At 31.7% G+C, this 15,268-nt stretch overlaps 2 protein-coding genes across 7 annotated transcripts in view; one reads left to right on the top strand and one right to left on the bottom strand.

The window, feature by feature from the left end:
• LOC118199039 (putative ATP-dependent DNA helicase HFM1) overlaps positions 1-12,332 on the bottom strand; it is a 511,790-nt gene extending 499,458 nt beyond the window's left edge. For all 5 annotated transcript variants that reach the window (XM_085816885.1, XM_085816888.1, XM_085816889.1 and 2 more), the window contains exon 1: positions 12,199-12,332. Coding sequence is in view for 1 of the 5 variants with exons in the window: in XM_085816886.1 (XP_085673012.1) it covers positions 12,199-12,223 (25 nt within the window). In the remaining 4 variants the exon portion in view is untranslated. The remainder of the gene's footprint in view (positions 1-12,198) is intronic.
• Positions 12,333-12,687: 355 nt separating this feature from the next.
• Positions 12,688-15,268, top strand: part of LOC118203181 (CUE domain-containing protein 1-like) — a 79,715-nt gene continuing 77,134 nt past the window's right edge. For both annotated transcript variants that reach the window (XR_015041173.1, XM_035375443.2), the window contains exon 1: positions 12,688-12,863. The gene's annotated coding sequence lies outside the window, so the exon portion shown is untranslated. The remainder of the gene's footprint in view (positions 12,864-15,268) is intronic.

The following is a 15,268-nucleotide window of genomic DNA, read 5'->3' as shown; positions in this document are numbered from 1 at the left end:
TCATGCAAATTTCTTTTAGATAAAGTTTTCTGAAACTGTTTATTTAAAACTTTAAATTTAAGATCGATAGCATTACTATTAACATGTTAATATGTCTTTTATTAGTAGATAAAATTTGTTTTCTTTGATTAAATAAATAATCCATGGAAGATTTTATTTCAATAAAAATATCTGGTAGTAATAAAAGTTTTCCAGGAAAAAAAAAAAAAAAATGAAAACAGAACCTTTAGTGCAGTAGTGATCAACACCCAAATCTATGATTTTCTGTTAACGTTTTGGCGGTTTTTATAAGCCTTCGGCCCAGAAACTTGGTGGCCGCGAGTCCATAAACAAATCAACCTCATTTCAGACATTGTGTGCAGAATGGAAGACAGTATCAGCAGCATGTAGCTGTAGGTGTGGAAAAACATATAAGTCCAAAGAAGCAAAGTCAGGGCTATATGGTTGGTGTGGCATAAGAACCCATTTGAATATATACACAGTCAAGCCAGTGAATGCAGACACATGTGGTCTTGCATTATCTTGATGGAACATTACTTTTTGCACCAAAACTCTGATGTTTTTTCTTGATAGCAGCATCAACATTTGCGGCCCGAGACACTTGTGGGAGAAGTACTGGACAACTCGGCAGTAGTTTTAGTTCTATTACCTGTTTCTTCTGTTTGTATTTTTGACTACAGTTGTCTTCTAATCAGCCACTAGAAATTAAAAAACTTTACATAATTTTAAAATCTTAGTGAAAAATAAACACCATTTATTCCAGCAGATAATGCTCACCAGTATATAATGCACACCTATAATTTCAAACTACATTTTTTAGTTTTTAGGTATATTCACCATATAACACTCATCTTTTTCTTTACAAAGAACCCTGAAAAATACATTTTTGATGCTCTTATCTTTTTAAATCATTCATTTGAAGTATTTTCTCAGGCTTCCGAACAATGGTATACTAAATAGATAAAGTGATAAGTGGAACAATATGTGTGTGGAGAGAAATGCTTGAGGGAGTAAATAATGCTGCAACACTGTATTCAATGCAGTTGTGCACAATAATGTTATTCTACAGTTTAGGGGAACATAATTTGTGGTAACGATGCACTTATGATCTGAATGAATTTGCAGAGTTAAGTGTCAGATGTTTTCCCTTTCTGTAGTCATTTGGAGTTGTGATTTTGAAGGGAACATTGAAGGTAAAGACGGAAAAGGAAGCCAAGTGCACCATTCTAGTCTAGAAATAATGTATGAATGGACAATAAAAGCATGGAATGAAATTAAACCTTATATAATTAAAGAGTGTAATATATATTCAACAATTTAAATGGAACAGAAAATGATTATTTATGGTTCAGAATAACAGTGATAGTAAAGATGAAACAGAATTTAATTATGTGCCTAAAGATATAATGGAGGGTTAAACTGTAACAAATAACCAGAGTTTAAAAAAGGACAGCCCTGTTAGTTAAATGAGGAAGTAGGGTTTGTCAGACATTCAAGTTGAGCCCTGTCCTCATTTTAATCTGCTGACACCTTCTACATCTCTTGATAATGTAACTTTTAATGAAGACTTGAATTTTACCAAACACGATGAACACCTAGAGTTGCTGCATCAGCTAGCTGTTGAGGTTATTAATTACCATATTTGCCAGTGTATAAGATGCATTTTTTTTCTTTGAAAATAGGTCTGAAAAACGGAGTGAGTCTTATACGTTGATACTGCATCTCGTACGTTGAAAAACTGCTTGTACCTGTATACAAGTACATGGGAATTTATATTTGTTTATGGAAACGTACATTTATGGAACATACAAACATTTATATAATATGGTATAAGTGCAGATATGTACATAAAGCAGAAAGCATAGGTACCCTTAAATGGGAATAAAGTATATACACACATGTACTCGTACACACACAGGCACACATATGCATTTATATAAGCTTATATATATGTGATTGTGTGGGGATTTATGCATACGTATACAGTACAAAGTCGGAAATACGGACTCGTCAGAACTTCGCCAATTCCGGATTTGGAGTTTTTCTGGATTATAGATCATCAATTTAAATCTGGTAAGATGACATGCAGAAATTATACAATTAAAAATATGAAACCGTCATTTACGAAATAAAGAGCAATTATGATCTAAAGGGTATCAAATTTTCCAAAAATAGCTTAATATTTATTTATTTACTTTATTAAACATTTCTTTCAATGCAAGTTGTTTAAGTTGCTTCATTTTTTGTGTTAACGCTTTCTCTTTAATTCTATAAACAGACATAATTTCTTGTTCAGTTACAAAGTTCCACTGTTCAAGTCCTGTAATTGCTGTGTCGAGAATACCGACTAACTTGTCGATCGAAATTTTTTCGTTTTCAATAACCTCTCTGTCACTATCTTTACTATCGGAAGTGTTATTTTCTGGATCTAGAACCATACTACAGATTTCGCTGTCCATTAATTGATTGATGATTAGGGCATTGTCGTCGGAATGAAAAACTTCTGTTATATCATCTTCATTTATTATTGCTTCCCCACATTTCTTTACAAAATCCAATAACCGGAAAATTTCACCTTTAGTTTTCGATATCTGAAAACCTTCAAATTCGCAGCTATCATCTTCATCCTCCTCAACATGAAATATGGTAGCTGGCCATAAATTATGCAAAGCAGTTTTTAACGTATCTGGAGACACATCCTTCCATGATCTTGCGATGCTATGTGGAGACATAGCAGATTTTATGCTAAATTATTTCAAATATTCTCGAATAGTTTGGCCACTGTTCAACAAATTGAACATGGATTTTAAAAATGCTACTTTATATTTGCATTTCAGCGCACGCACTATTATAATATCCATAGGCTGAATGACAGATGTACAGTTTGGAGGAAAGAATATTACGGATACATTATCTTTCATTAAACCTTTAAGTGAATAGTATAAGCCGAACAGTTGTCTACAATCAGGACTGTTTTCGAGTCATCAGGTAAACCAACCAAATTCAAATGTTGCCGATCTTCCGGTATAAAATGATTTTCAAACCAATCATTGAATCATTAAAATCTTGAAGGAGTTTTCATATTTCTTCTACAGTCAGAACTCTTTTCCTTTTCGGCATATTGCTAGAAAAAAGTCAAAATAATTTCTAGAAACTTACGAAAATATGCAATATTCTAAAGCTACGCAAGGTTCTGTTTACAATTTACAAACACAGTTACTGCGAAATCTGTAGCTATGTAGCTACAAGAACGAAAAGGTAAATATTACGAAAAACCGGATCCTTAACACAAAGACCTGTGAAAGAGATAAATGGTTAAAACCCCAGGGACATCAAATTTGACATTTCACCCCACTCTTTCAGCCTGAAAAATGGGGGAAAAAGACATGGCCACTAAAGTGGACAACCCCGTCCTTGCAAACAGGGGACTCTATGGCCACTATAATGGCCATCCCATCCTCAAAAGGTTAACTACAGTCAAAAGTCGTTAATCCGGACTCGTCGGGACTTCGGCGATTCCGGATTATCGATTTTTCCGGATTATAGATCATCAGTTTAAATCTGGTAAGATGGCATGCAGAAATTACAAAATTAAAAATATGAAACCGTAATTTATGAAATAAAGAACAATTATGATCTAAAGGGTATCAAAATTTACAAAAAGAAAAAGCTTAATATTTATTTGTTTACTTTATTAAACATTTCCTTCAATGTAAGTTGCTTCGTTTCATGTGATAATAATTTCTCTTTAATTCTATTAAACAGACATAATTTCTTGTTTAGTTACAAAGTTCCGCTGTTCAAGTCCTATAATTGCTGTGTTGAGAATACCGACTAATTTGTCAATCGAAATGTTTTCGTTTTCAATAACCTCTGGGTCACTTTCTTCACTATCGGAAGCGAATTATAATGACGAGGAACTTGATTTAAATCATAGACGGAGTACATCGAGATGAAATACTACACTTAGTACGGAATTATAAACCAAATAAAATAAAAACAACTGCCCTGAAGATAAGGATAGTGCTGACAGATCAACTTCCAATCCGCGGCGTGAAATTGATAAACAGATTTCGGATTTCAAAACATACTTTCGCTTTGTAGATACAAATTACATATTAGTAAATATATATCGGAAATTCTATTTGACATAATCGAAAGTTCAAGCTTACTTTTATAAAATTGCTCTAACAGTCTGCAAAAAATAATAAGCCGGATCCAATTCGAAGATTAAGGAACAATGCAATCTGCAACATTAACTGAATTAGATAACTTTAGCTTAGCGTATAACTCCGTTACACATTAAACGCGCATGCGCACGAACATATTCGCAGCCGTAAGGGTCTTACGTGCTCTCGTAAACACCTGTGCGCATGCGTGAACGCGACGCATGCGCAGAAAGTTTGTAGCTTTGAGGTCCGGATTATGGGTGTCCGAATTAACGACTTTTGACTGTATAACTATTCAACATTTCTTCATTTAAAATTAATAAAACAACCTCTATGGCCACTATAATGGCCATCCCATCCTCAAAAGGTTAACTAATCTAACTATTCAACATTTCTTAATTTAAAATTAACAAAATAACCTTGTGCTTGGCACAGATTTCAATAAAACTCTATCAAACAGGTAAAAGGGACGAACAGGTGAAAGTCCCTCTTCAACAGGAGCAAAGGAATTCTGGAAAGAAGGCAGAAGCCAATGTTGTATTTGAGTCATTCTCCAAAAAACGGGATACTTTAAGATGTCTATTATTTCTTTTTTTCTTTTTATTTTATTATTATTATTATTATTATTATTATTATTTTTTTTTTTTTTTTTTTTTTTTTGTAAATTGTTTTGTAAATTTGTTTTTGTAAATTTTTTTTTTTTTTTTTTTTTTTTTTTTTGTAAATTTACAAAGAAAAAGGACAAAGAAGTAAAGCCAATGCAAAGGCAATCCCATCTGTCCATAGAGAAATAGTAAAGAAACTAAGATAATTTTAAAAGCATTAAAAAGACTAGATTGGAATTAATGTCATTAACCAAATACTATAAATCTTTCTGAATGTAAAAAGCTTCAAGGAAATCCAATTCACCAACTGAAAAAGATTTTTAGACGACTTTTACAGACCCAAAGTTAAAATTGAAATTAAATTTCCAACTATGATTAGTTATCAAAGATTTGTTTATTTCTTATTTTCGGACTTAAAATTCATGTTCCATAATGCAAAGTTGTAACCTCCTGTTATTTTAGATGATATATCTCAAACCATGTTGAAAAAAAATGCTATAAATTTCTCCAAGAATTTAAGTCGGAGATGGAACCTTTAAGGATCAAACAATGGCTTTGATTGACATGTGAAACAAATCTTTGATAGCTAATTATAGTTGCAAATTTAATCACAATTTTGATAGGGATTTACAGAAATTATCCAAGGGATCTGCACCTGTTTGCCTTCAAAATCAATAGAATTTTAATTGAAATTCTATTGATTACCAAAGTCTACGTCAAAAGCAAGCTTGCCTTATTTTATGTCTTACTCTGTTACACATCTCTTTTTTCTTGATTTCCTAGTTTATTGATTTTGTTTAAAATATTTTAAATTAATACGTAAATTTTGGGTACTCTTCTGCTATTGTTACCGGATTTAGAAATGTATGTATGTATAAATGTATGTACGTATATATATATATATATATATATATATGTGTGTGTGTGTGTGTGTGTGTCTGTGTATGTGTATACACACTTATACATATATATATGTATAATAGTGTGTATGTACATACACATGGACACGCACATATATACGTATGTACATATATGAACGAGCACATATATCCATCCATATGTGCGTACATAAATACATTTCTGAATACGGTCCCAATAACAGAACAATATCAGATTCACGTGACCTTTATACTCCATGACCAGACTATATTTAAAATGTTTTGTTGATGATGGAATTCGAGAATGATCATTTTCAAAACTAAAGTTACGAATAAAAATTATCGGTAAAAATCCATTTACGGGTACTCCTTGGCAAAAATCGATCCATATTCACTTAAAAAAACATCAAGGAACTGCACAAACTTGGCATTACACACTCTCTTGACTTTAACCATATACACATCGACCTATTTTCACTTTAAAAAAACATCAGAGAATTTCACAAACTAGGCATTGTGCACTCTCTTGACTTTGTCCATATACACATCAAACTATATTCACTTAAAAAGTCAAAGGAGCAGCAAACAAATATATATATAGACATATATACATATAATCTCAATAAACTACATTTTAAATCATACAATGAAATAACATAAAAAAATGAAATACTTCTTTGCACTACACAAAAGAAATATCCACTTACTTTATTTACGAATTAACATGTCTTCAGTCAAACAAAAGGCAAAAGTATAGTTTAGGGTACCCCTTGGCGAAACTTGGCAATTTTTGGTGGTACATAGATACCGATTTTGTGCCATTCTTTGACTCGTAATTTTGGCTTGCGAAGCGGCGATTTTTGCACCAAATATTGCCGCTACACACAGCCAAAATAAGAACATAAACTCAGTATCCATGTACACATCGAGTTATTTTCACTTAAAAAAAACTTCCCGAATTGCACAAAAATAGCATTGTGCATTCCTTTGACTTTATCCATGTACACGTTGACCTATTTTCACTTAAAACAAATCCACGAATTGCACAAAAATGGCATTGCGCACTCTTTTAACTTTATCCATGTACACATCGACCTATTTTCACTTAAAAAGTCAAAGGAGCACTAAAGTCTACAATATAGGCAAACAAAAATACATAATCTCAATAAAATACATTTTAAACCAAACAATAAAATAACATAAAAAAGGAAAAACATGTTATACATTTAAGCACTACCAAAAGCAAATATTCACTTACCATGATTTTCAAGTTCGCTTCGTACACCCAGAGTCACGTAAAAATCAAAATATCAATTATACTCAAATGACTTTTTCAAACCGGGTACTCTTTCTGATCGAACGCTTCACATAGTGACCATCTGAACCTTTCTTCCTACAAACCCATTCAAATCCATCTAAATGGTTTTAACACACACCACAAAAACGCTTACAAAACATCCCATGATTCAAAATTTCCCAGAATCATGCACCCGATTACGTCACAATAGGGTTTCCATAACATTCAACTACTCAGGCTACCATAAATGAAACTCTTTGGGATAAATCAAACAACAACTTCGCCATAATACAAGGGGTACCTTAAAGTCTACTCTACCCAAACAAAATTCCTTAACAGCATCCAAAAACTTTCTAAAATTATCTGAACTAGAATCTGTATACTGGCATCGCCACATAAATTCGTAAAAAATATCCTCCGTAGCACTGTTTATCTTCTGACGTTCGACCATACATATATCCTTCTTACAAACAGGATACTTAATAATGACTATGGGTTGATCTTTACAATATGGTAACTGGTAGTTTGGCGACATTTTGGAGGCGATAAAGGTACCTGGGATATTTTACCTGGACATTTTGGAGGTGATAATACCTGGGACTTTGGTAATAATGTGAGCAGTACTCAGTTCCGATTACGCATTATTTTGCGTGAGGGAAATGAGAGATCATGGGATATGTCATGTGATATTAATGGACGAATTACGGTTCTTTAATCGGAAAAGGGGGGAAATCGGGAAAAAATGTGGAAATTTTGTATTTAGCTTTATTCTGTGTTGTGTGAAACAGTGTTGTTTAATTTTTGGATCCCATGGCCCTAAAGTAAATTCGAAATGGGTATTTAGGCATTGTGATAAAGAGAAGTTTGCTTTTTATTTAGCGAAGGAAGTATGGAGGAAAAATTCGCAGAAAAAATCTTTCAATAATTTTATTGAATGAATTAGAAAAGTGTATCCGCCACGTAATCAAGATTCTGAAGAAGATTAGGTAAGTTAGTATTTTTAATTATTTGAGGATATTATTTTTATGCATTGTTCTAAATGTAAGGTGGAAAGCAATTTGGTATTATTGGGAAAATTGTTATTAGCAATGATTTATTTTAAAGTAATTAGGATTGTAAAGTAATTTTTATTAATTTAATGTATGTGCTCATTTATATTTTAAGTAGTGTTTTTGAATTTAATTATATTTTAATGAAATGATAGTTATTTTGTGAATTTTATGTTTGTAGGAATTTGGTATACGTTTAAGTTGAAATAAACGTGCATGGAAATAATTTGAATATTTGATACTAAGTATTTGTAATGCTTGTGGTATGAATTCGTTGGTGACGTGTATAATGTAATAGATGATTTAGAGGTAAAAGTTTTTGGATATTTTATTTATTTTATATGTGGAAATGTACATATTTGTAAAGGGTAAATACTTTTTCGCGATCAGGTAATTTCATATATGTTCTTTTCACCAGGTTTAAAGATTGAGAAAATTGTCATGTATTTTTGTGAAATTTTTGTAATTTATGAGAAAAAAGCAGTGTACATGGATATAGTGAAGAGTGTGCGCAATGTCATTTTTGTGCAATTCTGGGATGTTTTTTTAAGTAAAAATAAGTTGACGTGTACATGGTTTAGTGATATTTTAATTAAATGATAGTTATTTTGTGAATTTTACGTTTGTAGGAATTTGGTATACGTTTAAGTTGAAATAAACATGCATGGAAATAATTTAAATATTTGATACTAAGTATTTGTAATGCTTGCGGTATGAATTCGTTGGTGACGTGTATAATGTAATAGATGATTTAGAGGTAAAAGTTTTTGGATATTTTATTTATTTTATAAGTGGAAATGTTCATATTTGTAAATGGTAAATACTTTTTCGCGATCAGGTAATTTCATATATGTTCTTTTTACCGGGTTTAAAGATTGAGAAAATTGTCATGTATTTTCGTGAAATTTTTCTAATTTATGAGAAAAAAGCAGTGTACATGGATATAGTGAAGAGTGTGCGCAATGCCATTTTCGTGCAATTCTGTGATGTTTTTTTAAGTAAAAATAAGTCGCCGTGTACATGGTTTATGTGTATGTGTTATTTTGAAAAACGCGTAAGGAGTATGGTACTGTGCACTTTTTCCCAATTTTGCAGTGAATATTTGTCATGATTAAGCAGTTTTGTTTGATAAAATTTCTAGCATAAGTGTAATTCGGCTACTAGATTGTTGGAAGAAGTGTTCAGTAGATAAAAAGAAAAGAAACATGTCTTTACTTCGTGAAGACAAAATGGCGGTGGGGATAAAAAATAGAGGGTTGCTGTAGGAGAGTTGGTTGCCAAATTTTCGCCAAAAAATCGCCATGTTACCGTAATGTAAAGATCAACCATGACTATGAAGTAAATCTTCATTTACATACCAGTCAAGTAATGCTCTTTTTCCCTTTCTTTCCAAATCATATAGAAACTTCAAATTAATCTTACCACATTCAGCCATTTTACCATCTAAACCACAAAATAAGCAATATACTCCCTAAATGATACACACACACAGACAAGCTCTTATGAATTTACTGCAATCATGCAACCGATTATGCCATAATAGGGTTTCTATAACATTCAACTACTCAGGCTACCATAAATGAAACAACTTTGTGATAATACAAGGGATACCCCTCTCTCTGCTCTAACCAAATTATCCTATGGTTACGACGTCACAACAGAAAAAGATCTATAAATACACTGGTTATCATAAATTAAGGAAAAATCACAAAAATAGCAATAACTCCCTCAAAAATGAGCCAAACAGTATAAAATTCGAATCTGTTGCCAAGTAAGAGTAGCTAAATAAAACTGCAATATGCAAATTAATGGCACTGCACACGGAATATGTCATCTGCGAGGAGAATAAAAGTCCATGTTTGAGAGCACGCCCACATATTTCACTGTGATAGTGGCACCAGAAATCTGAGATAGCCAATTCGTAACAATGACCTCCAGGCATCATTTGCTGCAGAACTACGATGGAGAGCCATTGGGAGACTAGAGGCAGGATAAAGTCAAACAGAAGTGGCCAGATGGCTAAATGTGAGTCTTTCTGTGGTTCATAGACTTTGGTGGCAGTTACAAACCACAGATTCGCCCTCTAGGAGGTTCTGCAAAGGACGGCCAATTGCTAAGACGAGCGCTGATGACATTATGTGCACATTTGACATTATGTGCACACAGGAATAGAACCGCTACTCCGACTCTTCTTAGATCCTCCCTTGCTGCAGCCACCAGAAGGTTGGTGTTAACGTCAACTGTGTGCAGAAGTCTTTATGAGGGTGGTCTGTATGTGAGACGACCAGCCATTTGCGTGCTGCTCACGTCACGCCATAGGAGGGACCGTTTGCAGTAGGCACGACATGTCCACTGGACGCTTGATCCGTGGAGAGCTTTATGGATCTTTATGGATTTAAGCCTCTTTATGGATGAGTCCAGGTTTAGTCTAGAAAGCGATAGTAGGCGTTATTTGATATAGAGAGAACCTGGAACCCGTTATAGCGCCCACGTGCCAGGGCAATAGGCGATGCTTTTCTGTTACAGGACGATAACTCAAGACCACACAGGGCTCACATCTTAGATGATTATCTTCAACAGGAAACAATTATGTGCAAGGAGTGGCCAGCTTGATCCCCGGACTTGAATTCTATCGAGCACGTTTGGGATGATTTAGAGAGACGTCTAGCTGCTCTCAGTCTGCCCCATTAGACCTTTGCCACACTTGCAACTGCTTTGCAAGAGGAATGGCTCTCACTTCCTACAGAACTGATATGTATGTGCTGTATTGCTTCTAGAGGCGATCATATTCCCTATTGAAGGGACTTTTCCTATAGCAAACTGACACCTTCAATTTGTTCATTTTATACAAGTGCTAATTTCTATACTACCATAATTGTCTGGTAATTTATTTTTATGTTATTTGATACCTTGTTGTATATTGTGGGTAAGTTTCATAAAATTCTACATGTAACTTTTTCAGTAATCATGATTTTTGTGATTTTTCCCTAAATTATGATAACCAGTGTAGTACCATACTACTTAGGATATGGATATTACATGTGTGTTGAATAGGGTAATTAAAAGAAGTCACACAAAAATTTAAATAACATTGTTTTCAACATATAATTTTTTTGATTCAACAATCTCTGTAACTCTTATAACATGAAAAAAAAAAAAAAAAAAAGAGAAAATTAAAATTATCTCAAATTTGGTATTTTTTTTAAATTTTTTTTATTTTTTTTTTATTTGTAAACCCCCAGTACAACCTGTAGAACCAGCTATACATATTAAATGGTTGGATCCTAGCAGAGCCCACAACCTTGACGCGAATGATTTTGGTTATGGCGCATATCAATGTTTACATGGAAAAAGTCAAAGGAGTATGCAATGCCAAGTTTGTGCAGTTCTCTGATGTTTTTTTAAGTGAAAATAGGTTAATGTGTACATGTATACCGAGTTACTGGAATTCCTTGACTTGTTATTTTCAAGTTCGCGAAACGCGTGAAGCAATGCGAACTTTCCCAGTTTGTTGCCAAGGGGTGTGGGCTCTCCTAGGATTTTACCTATTAAATAATTGATTGACAGACTGTTTCATCCTATATTTCAAAAACTGTGTTGAACAAGCATTTCTTTTATGGAAGGAATGAAAATAAAGAGTTCAGAATTTTATTACAGAATAATTATAGTTAAATGTCTTATTAAATACTTTTTTTAGCCTAATAAAATAGCATTAAGGAATAAATAAGGTATTCGCAGTTTCTGTTATTAGACTGTCTGAAGGTTAATACTAGATGAATAAAAATATAATCTAGGAATTTAAGAAAAAATTCAAGAGTCCACACGAAGAATTTGGTTTTGTGAAAGTCAAATTTGCTTTTTGTATTGAAATTAGATATGGGATCAACATTTCTAAATGAATTAAGATTCAAGTTTGAATAAAAATTGTCTAGTATTTTGATAATATATATCGGAAAAATGGTGATTGTTAATTTTAGAATACTTTAGAAAACCAGAGATACGAATATAATAAAATTTCACAAATATGATAAAACTGTGAATAGGAGTCTGTTGTTTCCATTTATGCAAAAATGTCAAAAAATTTACTTATTTAATACGCAATTTACAACACCGACTTAATTTTCGACAATACTGTACGTAAAAATCAAAATGTGAGATAAAAAAAAAATCTAAAGTAGAAATACAAATAAACCTACTTACCACATACACAGAACAAAACGAACATAAAATCGTTCGAAGAAAATTGGCGAGAGAAATCAAATCTAGTAACAAAAGAAATAACTGGCCAATGAGGATTGAGAATAATTTAAGCAGACGATGCAGTTGTGTTGACGGTTTCAGGTAAGAATATATATATATTACATATTCCCTTTGGAAAAAAAAAAAAAAGTAAAAATGGAAATATTTTTAATTATAAACAAAAATTTTTATTTATTTGGGAGGACTAATATTTAACTTTTGTAATTTATATACATCATTCTGTAGTCTAAGAATTAATAAATAGATGGGGTGAAATTAAAATAGTATTTACTTTATATCATTCGAAAAGCATCATTTTAATAGGTAATTATTAAGTAAAATAGGTATTTAAAATCTAATATATGTATTGAATACATTAACATGCTAACTGCGTATTATCTAGCGTATTAATCATTTGACATTGTAGAAAAGCTGTGGGAAAAAATTTGGGTTTAATTAAATCGCCGTTTTCGGCTTTTGTTGGTGGTCTAGAATTCTGTAGTATATATGGTTTGCGGATCTATAAAGAATATGTTTATAGGTTTTCTAAGCTGATATAAATTTGATAACTTCACCGAAACACATGGCAAGGTTAAAGTGCAGTGTATACATACATTATGTCTCATGTAAATATTATTTATAAGCTTTATCTATAGTAATCTCATATAATTTAATAGGATATATAAACTTACTTCTTATTTATTTTCAAAATAATCTTTTTAATGATTGTAAAGCTTTTATTTAAAACTGGGCTGCTGAGGTATGTAAATCGGGCATGCTAAGTTCTAAATATTCCTTGAGATCTGCAGTAAAATGCTTTTGGCCTATTAAATGAAGATAATTTCACTTAGATCTATATCATTTGTGATAGTCATAAATAATTGTTCGAAGTTTTGCTATGCTTAATTTATAAAGTACCTTAATCAGAAATGTATCGCATTGTTTCTGAATTGCGCACTGTTAGCATTTAATGATGCCATTGTAATTGAAGAATAATTTGAAGAGTGCGTTTTCTTATGACTACAATCATGTAAAGCACAGTGGGTTTTAGATGAATGAAGTAAGTTTTAATAATTATTAAGATATTCCAAATATATTTTCAACTAATTGTGCAATTGAATTAAGTCTAGTATATTAATTTAAAATTTGTTTAATTGCGTCGGTATTTTTTACGTTTCTATTCTGTCAGGGAACAACAGACTTTAAAGCAATTCAGGTTAATTATCTAACATGAGTGAACTGCATCAGATTATATGGTTAATCTTCGGATTATGGTAACTTGATTAGGTTAGATTATATATAATGTAAAGAAATATCTGGTTAGGTTAAAAGAAATATCTGGTTAGGTTAGATTATATATAATGTAAAGAAATATTTATATATATTTTGTTAGTGGTAAAGAAAATCTTGCATAATCCTCAAGTAATAGAGTTGAAGTCTTGAACTCCATGAAAGTTTGCTGATTTTGAACAGAATCTTGCTCCTTAATGTGGAATATCATTTTTTGGGTTAGATAGTTGGTCATATAGAAAGCAACAGAATACATGTGTTACTTTTAATACAAGTAAGAAAAACAATGAGAAATAATTCAAATTCTCTTGGTTCCATTTCATAACACCCTTCTTGATTAGCATAGCATTATTAAATTTAATATGTAAAAATGCATAATTACATTACTCTTCTATGGAGATTAATGTGTGAGTAAATTTTAAAATGCTTTAACAATCAGTATATTTGGCTAATACAAAAATATATGATGTCTTCTAGACACTTCAGGATCACACAAAAAAAAAAAAAAAAAAAAAAAAAAAAAAAAAAAAAAAAACTCAAAAGTATATTCGGTTGATCTTTACATTATGGTAACTTGGTGATTTTTTGGCGAAAATTTGGCAACCAACTCTCCTACAGCAACCCTCTATTTTTTTTTTCCCCGCCGCCATTTTGTCTTCACGAAGTAAAGACATGTTTCTTTTCTTTTTATCTACTGAACACTTCTTCCAACAATCTAGTAGCCGAATTACACTTATGCTAGAAATTTTATCAAACAAAACTGCTTAATCATGACAAATATTCACTGCAAAATTGGGAAAAAGTGCACAGTACCATACTCCTTACGCGTTTTTCAAAATAACACATACACATAAACCATGTACACGGCGACTTATTTTTACTTAAAAAAACATCCCAGAATTGCACGAAAATGGCATTGCGCACACTCTTCACTATATCCATGTACACTGCTTTTTTCTCATAAATTAGAAAAATTTCACGAAAATACATGACAATTTTCTCAATCTTTAAACCCGGTAAAAAGAACATATATGAAATTACCTGATCGCGAAAAAATATTTACCCTTTACAAATATGAACATTTCCACATATAAAATAAATAAAATATCCAAAAACTTTTACCTCTAAATCATCTATTACATTATACACGTCACCAACGAATTCATACCGCAAGCATTACAAATACTTAGTATCAAATATTCAAATTATTTCCATGCACGTTTATTTCAACTTAAACGTATACCAAATTCCTACAAACATAAAATTCACAAAATAACTATCATTTAATTAAAATATCACTAAACCATGTACACGTCGACTTATTTTTACTTAAAAAAAATCCCAGAATTGCACAAAAATGGCATTGCGCACACTCTTCACTATATCCATGTACACTGCTTTTTTCTCATAAATTAGAAAAATTTCACAAAAATACATGACAATTTTCTCAATCTTTAAACCCGGTAAAAAGAACATATATGAAATTACCTGATCGCGAAAAAGTATTTACCCTTTACAAATATGAACATTTCCACATATAAAATAAATAAAATATCCAAAAACTTTTACCTCTAAATCATCTATTACATTATACACGTCACCAACGAATTCATACCGCAAGCATTACAAATACGTAGTATCAAATATTTAAATTATTTCCATGCACGTTTATTTCAACTTAAATGTATACCAAATTCCTACAAACATAAAATTCACAAAATAACTATCATTTCATTAAAAT

Source organism: Stegodyphus dumicola, chromosome 5 (genome assembly GCF_044657685.1).
Source record: "Stegodyphus dumicola isolate Sdum_Otavi_A_Nest chromosome 5, ASM4465768v1".
Lineage (NCBI taxonomy): Eukaryota > Metazoa > Arthropoda > Arachnida > Araneae > Eresidae > Stegodyphus > Stegodyphus dumicola.
The sequence above is the reverse complement of the archived record's forward strand: the minus strand, read 5'-3'. Positions and strand labels throughout refer to the sequence as shown.